The sequence below is a fragment of the Phycodurus eques genome, chromosome 14, assembly GCF_024500275.1.
Source record: "Phycodurus eques isolate BA_2022a chromosome 14, UOR_Pequ_1.1, whole genome shotgun sequence".
NCBI lineage: Eukaryota > Metazoa > Chordata > Actinopteri > Syngnathiformes > Syngnathidae > Phycodurus > Phycodurus eques.
The window spans coordinates 5,301,204-5,317,625 of record NC_084538.1 but is presented as its reverse complement, the minus strand read 5'-3'; the positions used below and the strand labels follow the sequence as shown (position 1 = coordinate 5,317,625).

The 16,422-nt window shown below is 41.8% G+C and overlaps 2 protein-coding genes across 5 annotated transcripts; one reads left to right on the top strand and one right to left on the bottom strand.

Moving 5' to 3' along the window:
* Positions 1 to 443: 443 nt before the first annotated feature.
* On the bottom strand, positions 444 to 3,984 carry LOC133412729 (enhancer of rudimentary homolog). The gene is made up of 4 exons (XM_061696321.1): positions 3,893 to 3,984; positions 2,980 to 3,067; positions 2,223 to 2,343; positions 444 to 1,500 (listed from the first exon to the last, which is right to left on the bottom strand). Exons 1-4 carry the CDS (start codon positions 3,893 to 3,895, stop codon positions 1,398 to 1,400), a joined length of 315 nt encoding a protein of 104 aa, XP_061552305.1. The 5' UTR covers positions 3,896 to 3,984; the 3' UTR covers positions 444 to 1,397.
* Positions 3,985 to 4,362: 378 nt separating this feature from the next.
* psen1 (presenilin 1) lies at positions 4,363 to 13,618 on the top strand. Of its 4 annotated transcripts, none has more exons than XM_061696850.1 (11): positions 4,363 to 4,689; positions 6,062 to 6,162; positions 6,643 to 6,929; positions 7,597 to 7,738; positions 8,636 to 8,703; positions 8,783 to 9,003; positions 9,084 to 9,182; positions 10,097 to 10,192; positions 10,267 to 10,434; positions 10,951 to 11,058; positions 11,178 to 13,618. In XM_061696850.1, the coding sequence occupies exons 2-11, from the start codon at positions 6,127 to 6,129 to the stop codon at positions 11,354 to 11,356; spliced, it is 1,404 nt and encodes a 467-aa protein (XP_061552834.1). In that variant the 5' UTR covers positions 4,363 to 4,689; positions 6,062 to 6,126; the 3' UTR covers positions 11,357 to 13,618. The 4 variants fall into 4 exon arrangements, with proteins under 4 accessions (XP_061552834.1, XP_061552835.1, XP_061552832.1 ...); XM_061696851.1 differs by having other exon boundaries at positions 4,365 to 4,689; positions 10,940 to 11,058; XM_061696848.1 differs by lacking the exon at positions 4,363 to 4,689 and adding an exon at positions 6,505 to 6,550 and having other exon boundaries at positions 6,063 to 6,162.
* Positions 13,619 to 16,422: the final 2,804 nt, after the last annotated feature.

Here is a 16,422-nt window from a genome sequence, read left to right as displayed (position 1 = left end):
ACCCCAAATTATTCTGATAAAAATGCAACCCGTAAATTACTTTTCTCCACCTTAAATTACGATCCATTACAGATTCCGACGAATATTACGTCTTTTTTCCTCACACAAAATTAGATTACAAGTTATCGACTATTGTTTACACATGTAAAATTACAACTTTATTCACTTAAAATTCCCCAAAATTAACACTTAAAAAAAAAACTCAATTGTAAATTACAATTTATTTTTCTAATGTAAAATTTTATATATTTTTTTAAGATAGATTTTACAACTTTTTTTGTCTGCTAAAATTCCTGAATTTTTTCCTTGTGAAAAATCTTGCTGACTCATGCTCTGGCTTTTATCGCGTAAAATTAAAACTCTCATAAAATGCGTATGTTTTTTTCTTGTAATATTACATTACAGATGCGTGCATGCACATGTAAGAGCAGCCTCCGTCGGATGATGACTACACGGTTAAAAAAATAAATAAAAAATATTGTGAACACTTAAACGAGTCTGTCAATATTGTGTGAAGAAATCACTTTTATTTAACTGCAATTGCATCTTTACTCATGTAAATCCCAACTTCATCCACCGCAAATTCTCACTTAAAAAAAAATATACATTTTCGTTTAAAAATTACATACTGTATTACACTTTATGGACTTATTTTTTTTTTAATGAATTACAACTTGTAAATTGCAACCCCCCCCCCCCCCCTATGTAAAATTACTTTTTTTCAATCAATATTACTTTTCTTGCCTGCAATTCCAAATGTATTCCCCCCAAAATCCAAAATTTTTTAGAATTACGACTTGTAAATTCCAACTTAATTCTTGTAAAAGAAATTTAAATATTTGTATAATGCACTTTTTTTTTTAAATTCCAGTTTTCCTGTTAAATTCCAACTTCATTCACCACAAATTCTTGTTGTAAAATTGTAAATTATTTTTTTCACCTCACATGACCATTCTCCCCCATTATACGGTTTTCAACCATTTACTGCACCCCCCTGAAATCCTCTAATTATTCTTGTAAAATGACTGCTTGTAAGCCTATACTCTCCTAAAGTCCCCAACTAAACTCATTGTTTTTCTTTTTTTCCCCGAGAAACAATTGTTGCTTTTTTCCCCTGTAACATTGCAGGTTTCTTTCTCTGAAAAATGCATTTTTCCTCATGGAAACAGGTGATCATCTTTTTGCGTAATTTCTTATATTAAACAAACCAACGTGAATGTAAGAAATATGCCGGTATGTACTTATTTTCTTTTTTTTTTTTGTAATGTCAATGAAATGTTTATTCGTAACACAAACTGTAAAATACAAAATATGCCTTCCTTCAAGAGGTACACAAACAACAAAAGGAAACAATGCACAATAGCGTATCGGAAAAGAACCGGAGCACGTCGCGCGGCTCAGTTGGCGGCCTGCTGGGCCTGACGGCGCAGCAGCACGTAGATCTTCTCCTTGATCCAGTCCTTGTTGTTGGGCTGGTACGTCTGCGTGTCGGCGCGGTACCTGAACGACAAAAGTTCAGTGCGAGTGCCATTAAGTTCCACCCTGGTTACACAGACCATTACACATGGATTTGGGAGAATTATTATTATTTTTTTTTTTTTTGTCTTGCCACCCATAAGCCTGACATATAAAGAAGACGGGCAGTTGTTGTCACATGTACTTGCTAGAAATTCCTGCAGCTCCTTCAATGTTGCTGTTAGCCTCCCTGACCAGTTTTTAATCATGTCATTGTGCCCCATGGTATATTTAATGTCTTGGAAATTCTTTTGTACCCTTCTCCTGACTGATACCTTTGAAGAGTGAGATCCTTCTGATGCTGTTGTGGCAGCTCTCTCCAGAAAACACTTTTTTAAAAAACAGATGATTTGATTTAATAAAAATAAAATAAAAATGCACTCAAAGTGCGCATGTACATAATCGCACAGTGAAGACTCTATTACCATCCACTTGCAACCCAGGCTAAACTGAGCTCCTCCCCAACATGCAAAGCCTGTCACTTCAGTATACTTCCTTGACACCAAATCTTCAAACTGCCGCCACTTCCTAGTAGCAAGAGCTTTGGCACCATCTTGTGGGATCTTAACGCGTTTCACAAAAACTGCAATTAGGTGAGTTTTTCAACAAATAGCTTTAAGTGTCCCCCCCCCCCCCCCCCCCCAAAACAAAAAATGTGTCGGGGTGGATTTGTGAACCGTGAGTTGGCGGGGGATTGGCGTACTTACACCAGGCAGCTGAGGTCCGCCAGGTCGTCAATGAAGTCAAAGAGCTGGCTGATGTCGTACGTGATGGACGGACTGTTGGGGTTCATCCTCTTCAGATGCTCTTCGTACATCTTGCACACACCTTTTGTACGAGACACAAAGCTTTTACTGCAATTCACCCAAATTATGTGGACAGTGAACCCCCGTTGATCGTGTTACAGAGGTGAAAATCTGTGGAGACTATTTTAAAAAATTATAATAATATTTTTTTTCAAATAGTTTTACTACCTCCGCACACTTACATACTTTTTAAACATTTGAGGTAAAAAATAAAATTGCAAGCATAAAATGTACCGAAAATACTGTACCTATTGTCGTAACCGCGTAGTTACGTATAGCAAAAATATGCAAGTCATTGACGCCCACCCAAAAAGCTTTGTAATCGCATACAGATGCCACAAGATGCCGAAAAAGCACTTTTTCCCCCCATTAGACAAGGCTATGGCCTTGCTTAATGATCCACCTCCCCTAACATGGTTACTCGACCACAAGATGGCGCCAGAGGAATATTTTTACATTACACAACAGCGAATAGGTGGGATCTTCAGTGAATAACTGAGAATTTAAAAAAAACATCTGCTTGGGGAAAAAAAAAAACAAGTGTTATAGCAGGTGTGCAAACGATGAACGGCGATTGACTGGGGACAATACTGCATAAAACTCCAGAAAGATAGCCACAACTTCTTTCCGTGCAGTACAACAATGACAGCGACTTTACCTTCCATGCACTCGTTGACGGACTCGTAGTCTGCATACGTTCTTCCCTCAGGCCTCTTCGTAGGTTGCACGAGCAGGATGGTGTGAGACTATAGACAGGATTTCACCATTTGTTTATCAGTCAAAGGTTGTCACACACGGTTGATAAAAAGACGCTTCATGGAAACTGAAAATGGACTTTTTAAATGTTTGTATGCAACTCGCTGGGTCTTCGGAGGGCCTTCTCACTCATCAAGTGTGAACTAAACTGGAAATCTTTAGTTTGCTGCCTATTTGAATTTCTACCCCACTGTGACATGTTATAAAGACACCTGGGAACTGTTTTAAATTGTTCGCAAAAAAAAACAAAAAAACAAAAAACAAAAATCATTTTCGTCCCCTTCAAGTCAGAAATGGACATGTGATGGTCATTACACATTGCATTGTTTGTTGTATATGTATTTATTTGATTTGATTGTATTTGGTTCGTTTTACTCGTGTCTGCAGCCAGGTCGGTATTGCAAATGAGAATCCGTTCTCAATTGCCTCACCCGGACATATAAAGGTTAAATAAAATAAAAGAATAAATTCAACGGTACAAGTTGGCAGCCATTTATTTTAGCTACATGACGTACAAAATGAAATAAATCGATGACTTGGCAAACATTCACAACTAAAATGACTTTCTGTGAAGAACATTATCATTATTAGTATTTTACAAAAACTTGGAAAGGCGCAGATTAAGGGAGTCATCAGCTGTTATTTCACCAATGTCTGCGCCTCGCTTCCCCGTGTTTATTGCTAACTTTTAGCCGACAGCTAATAAGCAGCGCCGACTTTACTCCTTCAAAATACGCAATAAAAACACAGCTCCGCGCAACATGTTCGCGGACACCACTAGAAACGACAGCTCTCTTGATGAGGAACCCACCTACCATGCTTTAAACGTGGATTGGGTTTGAGTTTGTGAAGGTTCTTGTCGATCCCTGTCGCGTTTCTGCCGCTGCTGCTTGGACGAGTTGACCTCGGAACCGGAAGCACAATCAATCTACCCCCCACAAAAAAATGTGAATTTTGTGAATTATGTTATGAGATTAAATTACGTTTTAACTTTAACATTATGTTGAAGTGTGTCAATATTTTAAATTCTGAATGAGAAAAGAAGGTGAGCACATGTTTTAGTGCCTTAACGCCATCATCGACAACAACGATTAGACTTCTGAACCACAAGCACAATGTAAAAGAAAAGAAAACTTGACTCGAGTACCCTCTGAATTTTTAATTTATTACTTTGAAAGAAGTTTTTTTTTACATTCATATTTAATTTCTTAAATATGTATGGGGGGAAAATATGTTAAATGTTTTTTGTGTTAAGGCCACTTGTGGTGCCGTGGTTCGAGGAAGTAGTCGACATCCACAGCTATTAGCTGTTACAATTTGAATCATTACTCGGTTTTATTGAATACATTTTAAAAAAATCGTTTATTAAACTGTTTAACGTCTTTTAAGACAGTGCCTTTGGCTTTTTGGGTAGAAACGGGTAGGCTTGGTCGAGTGCGGAACCAAACCCGGAAGCTAACTCCGAGGGAGGCAAGATTTTGACAGCACAACCCGGAAGTTGGCTGAGAGAACAGGAAGAACAAAGAAAGGAAAGTACCCCTCACTCAAAGCCCCAATTGAACGTACTCAGTGTGTCCACAACGCCCAATTCATTCGCCTCTGTTTGTTGACGGTAAGTTGGAATTATTTAAAGCCCTCTACTAGAGAAAGGCATTCACACGGAGTCGTTGTATATGCTAATGTTTGCCAGCCAGCGCGGGCGGCCGCTGGTGCTTATTCTTGTCCCGCTATGTCATTGTTGCTAACTAACTAGCTGGCATTAGCGACTCTGTTAAGTTACAAAACACTCCAGGCTTCCAAATTTGTTCAATATTGTTTGTGGCAAATATTTTATCGTTGTGGTGATGTGTCGCCAAGCAATGTAATTCTGATGGGGAAAAATCCAATTAGGGCTGGGTTGGTTCTTAAATGGGCTTAAAATAAAATAGAATTCCCCCCACACCCGCCCTCGTTTAGAGATCACGCAAATGTCACTGGCATTGAAAATAAATGTTGCTTTGATTTTAATGTTTCTCATTTTCGGATTTGCTTTATTGTGTAAAAAAAAAAAAAAAAACGAAAATATATGTTTAAAGAAAAAATAGAACGAAATAGTGTAAAAACAATCAAATTATTTCCATCCATCCATTTTCTGAGCCGCTTCTCCTCACTAGGGTCGCGGGCGTGTTGGAGCCTATCCCAGCTGTCATCGGGCAGGAGGCGGGGTACACCCTGAACTGGTTGCCAGCCAATCGCAGGGCACATACAAACAAACAACCAGTCGCACTCACATGCACACCTACGGGCAATTTAGAGTCTCCAATTAATGCATGTTTTTGGGATGTGGGAGGAAACCGGAGTGCCCGGAGAAAACCCACGCAGGCACGGGGAGAACATGCAAACTCCGCACAGGCGGGGCCGGGGATTGAACCCGGGTCCTCAGAACTGTGAGGCTGATGCTCTAACCAGTCGTTCACCGTGCCCCCATAAAATAATTTAAATAGTATTATTACTATAGGTTGGGACAAGAAAATAGTCAGAACAACAATAACTGCGTGCAGGTTCAGCTAGTCGTGCTTATCGAAGCTGTCTACTCATTTCCTATATTCTTGGTAATTTACCAGTTGCTTTCTGCTTTCTACTGTAAAGTACTAACTCGCTACCATCATCACTATTACTAAGGCCCGGTACACACACAAAGACAATTGGACTGTCTTTGTCCCGATTCTGTGTTGTTTTTTTCCCTTTTAAACATACAACTTTGTTCTCTTTCCAGCTATATTGTCCTGAAATTGCTAAAATTATGACTTCATTGTCGTATAATCTGCGACTGTTCTCCTCAAATTGTCATTATTTAGTCTTTTTTGGTGTGGCCCGAATACTTCCTTTCGGCACTTCCTCATACTTGTCACCGTTTAATGTCCGCCGTCAGTGTTAATGATCGGTGAAACGGTCGTCACGGGTCACCGTTGACACAATCTTTCTGTCATCGTGTCTCCTATCAGGGCAGCAACAACCACTTTGTCCTGTTTTGCCTCGCATGTGAGGACCAGTGTCGGCAGGTTGCAACATGGCCAACAACGAGCAAGATGTGGAAAACAACGCGGTGAGTGCCAAACAGACGGAAAACGATTGCGCAATACAGACTTGCAACATGTGTGAGCAAGTGTGTCAGTCTGCGCATGCGTCCGTCCATCCGTCCCTCTCTGGAAAATGATTTCTTAATGGAGACTTATAACCTGCGTGTACATTAAGGTGTGGTTGTGCTTGCGCAGTCAAAGTCAACTTTATAACCACCATGCTGGAGTTATCTTATTAATTGTATCACTGCTTGAACATAAACACACAGTCATGCACAAAAGTTCTCTTCGTGTTTATGTGTTTGGGCACGTCTGCTTGTACTTCAGCAAGTGTTATACTCTGCTCCATTTCGCCGCGTGTATTTTAGGAGTTGGACGATTACGAGACAATATATAGTCTTCTGTGAGCCTAAAGTATGTGAGTTCTTAAACTTCATTGACAGTTCAGATATTTGTTGTTTTGTCATGAGCCGCTTCATGTGGATTTATGTATCTTGTGTTTTCAGAACCAACAGGAGGCCAATGGCGGCACCGAGCAGCACCAAGGAGACGGGACCACCGGAGTTCGGTCCAGAGGGGGGTCAGGTGGTCTGGAGCAGAACGGCCAGGCCCCCTCCGCCAGGCCCGCCCCCCATGTTGCCGAGGCCGACGAGGAGGACGATGAGGAGCTGACGCTGAAGTACGGCGCCAAGCACGTCATCATGCTCTTCGTCCCCGTGACGCTGTGCATGGTCGTCGTCGTGGCGACCATCAAGTCGGTCAGCTTCTACACGCAGAATGACGGACAGAGGCTGTGAGTGGACGACGACCGGGGAGGCCACTTGGTGGCGCCATTGCAGCATTTCATATACTATCCCAGGCTTTGACAAAGTGCACCTTGTGTCCAAGAAAAAAAATATTACTTTACTCCTGTTATTTTACACCTTTTGTTTCCAAAATAATACTTTGGTGAAAATAAAAAAAATATATATATTTCTAGACAAAACTACTTCATTCCTGTAATATGCCCCCCCCCCCTCCAAAAAAAATCCATTACTCCTGTCAAAATGTGTTTTCTTTCAGTGAGAAAAATGTCTTTATTCCTGTAATGGTGTATCCCAAAATTGTAACAAAATAAATACATGAAAAATTATATGGGAAAAAATACTCATAATAATGCACATTCTTGTTCCAAAAGAAATTACTATATTCCTGTAATATGCCCATTTCTAAAAATAAATAAATAAATACTACCTTATTCCTTTAAAAGTATACATTTTGTTTAAAAAAAAAAAAAGAACCTTGTTCCAGTGATATAATACACCCTCTGTTCTAGAAAGAAATTATGACTTTACTTGGGCAAAGATACACCTTTTGTTCTAGAAAATAAAAAGCCTATTTCTGTAATAATATACGGACTGAGAGCTGGCATCTTCAGCTCATGTCTTTTTGTTGCGTTTGTGTTATTATGCACCGGTCAGGATCTACACGCCGTTTCCAGAGGATACGGACACGGTGGGCCAGCGGGCGCTGAACTCCATCCTCAACGCCACCATCATGATCACCGTCATCATCGTCATGACGCTGGTGCTGGTGCTGCTCTACAAGTACCGCTGCTATAGGGTGCGTCACGCCCGCCCGTCGGCCTCTTTCACACTGAGACACAATGAAACGCCAGCATCGTTTTACGCGGAACACAGCGAAATTGTGCGCTTTCACACAGCGGTGCGGCACCCCCACAAGAATGTGGTTTTGGCACGCACCTTTTAATCTTGTAAAATTAAGACCTTTTCAGTACAAAAAATAAATACATTTCTCGTAATAATGGTAGTTTTATTTCCTAAAATCACGTTTCTCTCAGCAAATTATCTTTTTTTCTCTGCTTCATTTTCACTTTTGTTTCTTGCAAAATTGTGACCTTTTAAATGTAAAATAGTTACTTTTTTTCACGTAAATTACTTCTTTTTTTTTTACCATAGACTTATTTTGTCATACTACAATTTTTCTCATGAGGACTTTTTAAAGTACAACTTTATTCTTGTATATTTTTTTTTCGCTAAAATCATGCCTTTTTTCCCCCTCAGTTCAATTTTATTCTATAATACCCCCCCCCCCACACACACACACACAAAATGGCTTGTTTCTCCTTTAAATTTAGAAATGTTTTTCCTTGTAAAATTGACTTTCTTGTAATACTACAATGTTGTTCTCCTAAAACAAAAGTAAACTAAAATAATAGTAAATTTTCCTTCCATAAAAGTCACACTTTTGTCAAATTTCAGCTATATTGTCCTTAAATTGAGAGGGTTCTTTTTTTTCTTCCAAAATGATGACAACTAACATGTGCTGTGTCATCACCATTCATAGCAAACAGTGTCATAAAAACTGAATTGTTAAAGGGGCTATTAAAAAGTTTTTGCAAAATAGCCCAAGCAGAACTGTTTAAAAAAAAGTCGGACAGAAACAATACGGCAGTAGAAGTGAACGTCCGGTGTTAAACCTTGACTTGTTTTTCTGTAGGTGATCCAAGGTTGGCTCTTCATCTCCTCTCTGCTCCTGCTCTTCTTCTTCTCTTACATCTACCTCAAGTAAGCGCCCTCTTCATCTCATTCCACCCCTCACCGCTCCCCTTTTTATCTTATTTCCTGGGCCTCTGTGCGCCGCCAGGGAGGTGTTCAAGACCTACAACGTGGCCATGGACTACCTGACGCTGTCGGTCATTGTTTGGAACTTCGGTGTGGTGGGCATGATTTGCATCCACTGGAAGGGGCCGCTGCGTCTCCAGCAGGCCTACCTCATCATGATCAGCGCGCTAATGGCGCTGGTCTTCATCAAGTACCTACCCGAGTGGACCGCCTGGCTCATACTCGCCGTCATATCCGTCTACGGTGAGCACGATCTGCCTCGTACCACCCCCCGCCGAGACATTCTTACCACCCCCCCGTCTCGTTTCCGTTTTTGCGTTCAGATCTGTTGGCGGTGCTGTGTCCCAAAGGCCCCCTGAGGATCTTGGTGGAGACGGCTCAGGAGAGGAATGAGCCCATTTTTCCTGCCCTCATCTACTCATGTACGCTCATTTCTGACACCTGCAGACACCTCAGTCGTCCGAGAGCCATACTAGATTTATGAAAAATTATGACATTAACAAAGATTATTTTGAGCATTTTCTTTTTAAACATATCCTGTGATTTGCCCAGAAATGTACTTTCTAAAATGCCCTAAGATGCCACACGATGGCGCCAAAGTTATGTTGAAATACAAGAAGAAAAAACAAGCCGTCGAGGAGGTGCTAAGTTTAGCCTGGGTTGGTTCAGAGAGTTATTGCCTAATGTGTATGTTTATGTGCATTTTGGGTGCATTTTTTTTCCAAAAGGAAATCATCTGTAAGACATTTGTTTTTAAGGCTACTGGTTTAAGATTATTTTTAAATGATAAATTATTTTGGGGTGTTTGTGGTATTTACATTTTATATACTAATATACAATTTGCAGAGGTGTCAATAACTATTTATTTATTTAACTACTTGTGGCAGGGCTCAGTCCCAATTCTAAGAGTTTTTTTTTTTTCCTCTCTCTTTCTTAACAGCTCCTCTACTCTAAATTGCCCGTAGGTGTGAATGTGAGTTCAAATGGTTGTTTGTTTGTATGTGCCCTGCGATTGGCTGGCAACGCCGCCTCTCGCCCGACGATCGCTGGGATAGGCTCCAGCACGCCCGCGAACCTTGTGAGGAGAAGCGGCTCAGAAAATGGATGGACGGATGGATGATAACACACATGCGTACATGTTTTTCCATCTAGCAACCCCAGAATGCATATCATACATGTTTTTGGCATGTGGGAAGAAGCCACATAAACACAGGAAGAACACGCGGGACCCCACATTAGAAGCGTCTGTGCAAACTTGCTGTGAGCCAGCACGGCTAACCACACTGGCGACTTAGAAATAAAGCAAGAAGAATGTGAATTTGTTGTCCTCCCGCAGCGACCATGGTGTGGCTCGTCAACATGGCCGACACGGACCCGGGGCCCAAGAGGAGCCCAGCTGAAGCGACGTCGTCTCAGCCCGTGCCTCAAGAAGGTGAGTGAAGGCTCGGCTCCCGACGGCACGCGTCAGTGTTTTGACCCGACGTGCTAACTCAGGCCCGTGTGCAGCGGCGGCGTCGCCGTCCGGTCTGTCGGGAGACGACGGCGGCTTCACGCCGTCCTGGGTGAGCCAACAGGAGCACCAGCTGGGGCCCATACAGTCCACCGAGGACACTCGGCGGGAGATCCAGCAGATGCCCTCGGACCGTCCGCCCGTTGAGGATGACGACGAGGAGCGTGAGTGCAATCTTATCTTTTTATTACAGCAAAATATTAATAGATTACATGCGAACACTCAAAATTACATGATAATCTGATTATATATGACCGAGAGATACTGTAACAATTTAAAATTAAGTATGTTGTGTTTACATCGCTACAAAATCTGGATCAGATCCGTATTACACACTTTTTTGACATTTTGTCACTGTCTGCGCAAGAGGTGCGAAGGACACAGGGTGGTCTGGAGAAGGGGCCCTAAGGACAAGAGGCGGTAAAAGGATGATGCGGGTTGCGGCGAGGCCAATGAGTTGGGGAAAAAAAGACGCTAGAGACACGGTGCTAAGGACAAGGGGTGGTCGGGAAAAGACATGGGGCATGAGGTCGTATAGACGAGTGGCGCCAGAGATGAGGCGCACTCAGGAAAAAGGGCGCTAATGACGAGGCGGCGGAGGAGCGGTCTGGACAATGGGGCCGGGGGGGGGGCACATGCCGAGGTCACGTGTGCCCTGCTATGTCCTAGGCGGTGTGAAGCTTGGCCTGGGAGACTTCATCTTCTACAGCATGCTGGTGGGAAAAGCCTCAGCCGCTGCCAGCGGCGATTGGAACACGACTCTGGCCTGCTTCGTGGCCATCCTCATTGTGAGTCGCCGCTAAGTCGCACTCCACCCCCGGCGGCGCCGTTGTAAATAAGCTGCCCGCCCGCCTGCCGGCTTGACGTAACCCCCCCCTTGTGTGGCGTGTGGTTTTTCCTCTCGCAGGGCTTGTGTCTCACGCTGCTGCTGCTGGCCATCTTCAAAAAGGCGCTGCCCGCGCTGCCCATCTCCATCTTCTTTGGCCTGGTCTTCTACTTTGCCACCGACAACCTGGTGCGCCCCTTCATGGACCAGCTGGCGCTGTACCAGTTCTACATTTAGTAGGAGTAGCTTCCTTTTCCTGATGGAAAAACTCCCTCGTGACAGGATGGGATGACTCGTTTTCTCCAGCTGAGAGGAGAGAGAGAGGGCGTTCCTCGTTTTTTTTTTTTGTTTTTTTTTATAAAAAGACTTTTTTGTTTTTGTTTTTTAAATCCAACTCCTGTCTCAGGCACAGCAACGCAAAACTCTTATTGACTCTCAGCGAGAATGATTTTCCACCTTTTTAATTTATGCCAGGACGGAGCCTTCCCGGTTCTTCGACTATCGGGGCAGCAGGTGCCTTGCTCAGGGACACCAGGAAGTCGCTTTCAACGACGCGACCGCCAAGCTGTCCACTTCGCTCCCGCCGAAGAACACCACAATCTTCAATAGAAGCGTTCAAATCCCGCGACCCCTTTCACGTTGCCTTTAAAAGCTGGCATTTTGACACTTCTTCCCCTATCTCGTCTGTCTGGAAAGTCAGCACAGAGGACGGGGCTACAAAGTCGCCCTGGAATTTTCCAGCTTAGCAGTTGGTAGTATTAGCGCTGTTAGAGAGAGGGTATCGTACTCCAAAGTTTGTCGCTGTTTGGACGCATTTTCTGCCGTTTTTCTGTGTTGCTGTTCTATATAAAGCGACATGGAATAGGTATCGGGGGGGTACCAAAAACAAAACAAAAAAAGTGTGCTCTATGTAGAAATGAAAAGGCAAATAAATTCCGTATTTTGTGTTCCGGCTCCAATGCGGCAATTTTGCGGGCTCTTGACGTGCAAAGAGTGACTGGCCGCAACGAGACGGAATTTATTCCAGATCTTCTCTTCCAACTCCAATGCAGCAGTTTTTCCCGGATCTCCGCGTAAAAGCTAACGCAGTCAGGTGCTGTTTGCCTGAGCTACACCGAGTTCAGTGTCCTGCTCAGGATGCCCTTACGCACTACATCACACTTCCAGACCAAGAGACACGAAAGATTTGAATAGCTTATATGAATATGAATAATAACAACTAGTGATGAGTATGACACCATGTCATCTCCTTTCTTCTCATACACTTTAAAAAAAAATAAAATAAAAAATAATAATAATTTTTGACAAACTGTTTGGTCTGACATGCCCTTTAACATTTGTCTTTTTTGCAAGTTCAACTGTGTCCATTTGTTTTTTAAATAAACAAAGAAAATGAACGAATGCAGTCCTTTGTTTACACCTTCCAATCAATGTGGGACTCTTTATGTAAACTTTGAAGGCATTCTTGTAGAAACCTTAATCTTCCGGACTTTTGAAAGCCATTCTAAGTTAAATAAGTCCACTTTTTTAAAGAGTTTGAAAAGGCATTTTCGGGGACTTGTTTTATGTAGAATATGTCCATTTTTGTATAAACCTCAATTTTCAGGACTTTTTGAAGCCATTTAAAGTTGTATGTCAATTTCCAGGTGTTTTTCCAAGGCATTTTGTCTAATACTGCCATTTTCAAAACAATGAAGGCATTTTTTTCAATGTAAATTTTGTAGGACTTTTGGAAGCCTTGATTAGTTAACTTTGCCACAAGGCTTTTTATGTCGAATTGTTCAGTTTGCAGGACTTCGAAGGCAATTTTACATACCACACGTCCGATTTCATTAGCATTTATGTCTGGGATAATTCCGAGCGGCGTCTCCGGGCCTCGGCATCACCCATTATAGATCCACTAATGGGATTAGCGTGTCAGGGAAGAACAAGGAGGATATTAGACGAGAATAATCGCCTGCGCGGCAACAGTCGCCGAGGCGGAAGACTGCAAAACGGAGCGGACGTTGACGACGATGTCCCAGGACAAGCTGGAGAGCCTGATTCGCCGCATGGAGGAGACTCTGTCCGAGATGGAGCAGCTGAAGGCGCACTGCGGCCGGCAGAACGACGAGCTGAGCCAGCTGGTGGTGGAGCTCCGACGGGAGAACCAGGAGCTGGTGGAAAAGTACGGACAGCTGGCCGGAGACATGCGCGAGGCCCGGGAGCTCATCGACCAGCTCCAGGACACCAAGTACGCCTTCAACGCCAAGGAGCGCCAGGCCCACAAGCTCAGCCGACAGCTCTGAAGCACTCGAAGCGGACGTCGACGACGTTTAGAACGGAAAGAGAAGCCGCGGACTCCCGAGGAGACTCTTTCATTACAAGAAGATGGCGCAAGTCGCGCCGGGCCTCGTGAACGGTTTTATCTGTAGCCGTCTGGCAAAGCTAAAAATACGGCGTGATCCCGCGCACAAGCCGAGCGGATTGCGCTGAAGGAAAAAGTGTAGAACGCAAAATGCAATAAAGTTGTTCAATTCCAAGCTTTGTTCTTCTCTTTGTTGCGATGCACAATTACTGACACAAAACAAAATCGTCTCTGTACAAAACACATTTTGAATTAATATCGACAAAAAAAAATTTAACATTCAGAACTTTTGCTAACCCTCATTTTTAAAATGATGGTACTGTTCACCAAAATATCACTGTATCGCGATACTTTACATAAAAATATCATTTTATTGTAATACTTTATCACTATCTTGATACACAAAGATATCGCTGTATTGTAATACTTTACACCAAAATATCATTATCCAATGCTAAAATATCCATGTATCATGATACCGTGCATCAAAATATCACTGTGGTGCTACTTAGATCACAGTATGATGATACTTGACACCAACATATCACTCTTAATATTTTATGCCAAAAATATTGCTATACCGATACTGGATAAAAATATAGAAATACTACTATTTTGTTCCTTTACACTAAAATATTGCTGTACGGTGCTACATTACATCAAAATATCACCGTATTGTGATACTTTGAAATCACTATCTTGGTACTTTACAGCACAAATATAGCTGTATTGTATTATGAAACCACACCAAAATATTGCTGTGTCGTGATACTTTTCTCCTCTTTTAATGCATGGATAGAAATCTTTTTTGGAGAACCAAAGTCAACTCTTTCAACTCTCTCCACACGAATGCCATGTAACCAAAGTTGCTGACGGTTGAATATCGCGCTATACAATCAACGGGGGTATAAAAAGCCTACTTGACATTGTGTGCTATAATCACGCGCCACCACTGGCTTCTGCGTGGGAGGCTTGACACTCGCAAATGTTGGCCCCAAGTCACCCCCCCCCCCCCCCCCCCCCAAAAAAAAAGTTTTTTTGGCGGTGAGCGTGGTTTTTAAGCATTCTGCAGAGAAGTGCATGGCGTAAACACACAACACACACACACACACGTATAAATAAACATGTACACACACAAACGTGGTTTGGACTGGTCACACTGGTAATGATCCCGTGAAGAAGGTCTCACTCCTCTCCGAACGGCAGCCAGGACAAAATGTGACATTATACTTTACAGCCAATGTTTATTTATATATAACCACTCATTGGGTATCTTTTTCTGTGTGTGTTTTTTTTTTCAAGAGTAAAGGGTGTACACTCGCCATTTCCTCTTTAAAATTCCCAAATAATCCTGTTTATCTGTTATTTTTGTGCACGTTTGGACCAAAGTCCACGGCGAAATTCCCTGAGATGTGCCGTTCCTTAGGCCTTCCTTTCATTTTATGGAAAACTGCTAATTAAAGGCCTTATTTAAGGTTTAATGTTGCTTAAGCATAAACGCAAAACCATATATTCTCTTTGGGAAGCCTTTAAAACACACACGCACGCACACCAACATGCCCGTAAACTAGATTGTGAGCTTTTAATCAAGACACGGAAAACACTTCGTTGTCACAAATTGGGACGAGCAAATTTACAGCGTTAACTGAAAAAATACAATCAAAAATGTATTATATATTTATTTTTAAATTTATATTTCAAAATGGAATTTTTACACATGAATTAGAAATATTTTGTTTATTTTCTCGTCATAAAAAAGCCCAGTTAATTTAAAAAAAATGTTTATTATAATGTTTGAATTTAGGAAAAAATGTACAAAATCAGTATAGAGGAATTATTGTTGCTTCCCCAAAAACGCAGACTATTTAATAAATTCATTACAAATATTTTTTTTAGTTATATAAAATATGTTTCAGTATTAACAATGATAATTTTATGTATTGTTTTTTAAAAGCCAAATATTTAAGTGGCACAAATGTAAAAATGTACAAGTAGTGTGTAGAGAATGTTTAAAAAAGGTACAAAAAGAGTCAACCGAAATAAATATCGCTTACCCCAAAATGCTTTGAATGTTTTATAAATTAAAAATCTTTCAAAATAATTGTATGTCTTTCATTATTTCTAAAGGCAAAAGTTGCTCATTCCAGAATATATATATATATATATATACAGTGGGTACGGAAAGTTTTCAGATCCCTTAAATTTGTCACTCTTTGCAGCCATTTGTTAAAATCCTTTAAGTTCGTTTCTCTCCCCCCCCCATTGATATACACACAGCACCCCATATTGACTGAACAAAACAATGGAAATGTTGACATTTTTGCAGATTTATTAAAAAAGAAAAACTGAAATATCACACACCCTTAAGTATTCAGACCCACTCACATATTTAACATATTTAACTCGGGTGCTGTCCATTTCTTCTGATCATCCTTGAGATGGTTCTACACCTTCATTGGAGTCCAGCTGTGTTTGATTATACTGATTGGACTTGATTAGGAAAGCCACACACCTGTCTATACAAGACCTTGCCGCTCACAGTACATGTCAGAGCAAATGAGAATCATGAGGTCAAAGGAATTGCCTGAAGAGCTCAGAGACAGAATTGCACAGATCTGGGCAAGGTTAAAAAAGAATTCTGCTGCACGCGAGGTTCCTAAGAGCAAAGTGGCCTCCATAATCCTGAAATGGAAGACGTTTGGGACGACCAGAACCCTTCCTAGAGCTGGCCGTCCGGCCAAACAGAGCAATCGGAGGAGAAGAGCCTTGATGAGAGAGGTAAAGAACCCAAAGATCACTGTGGCTGAGCTCCAGAGATGCAGTGGGGAGATGGGAGAAAGTTCTAGAAAGTCAACCATCACTGCAGCCCTCCACCAGTTGGGGCTTTATGGCAGAGTGGCCCGACAAAGCCTCTCCTCAATGCAAGACACATGAAAGCCCGCATGGAGTTTGCTAAAAAAAAAAAAACACCTGAAGGAC

Bases quoted from the DNA above. Each gene is read 5' to 3' on its own strand.
- LOC133412729 (XM_061696321.1), bottom strand. The intron at 2,344-2,979 runs GTAAAGTCGCTG...CTCGTACAAAAG, and splicing joins CGTCAACGAGTGCATGGAAG to GTGTGTGCAAGATGTACGAA. The intron at 1,501-2,222 runs GTAAGTACGCCA...TTTGTCGTTCAG, and splicing joins GCGGACCTCAGCTGCCTGGT to GTACCGCGCCGACACGCAGA.
- psen1 (XM_061696848.1), top strand. The intron at 9,183-10,096 runs GTACGCTCATTT...GTCCTCCCGCAG, and splicing joins TCCTGCCCTCATCTACTCAT to CGACCATGGTGTGGCTCGTC. The intron at 10,193-10,266 runs GTGAGTGAAGGC...GCCCGTGTGCAG, and splicing joins TCAGCCCGTGCCTCAAGAAG to CGGCGGCGTCGCCGTCCGGT.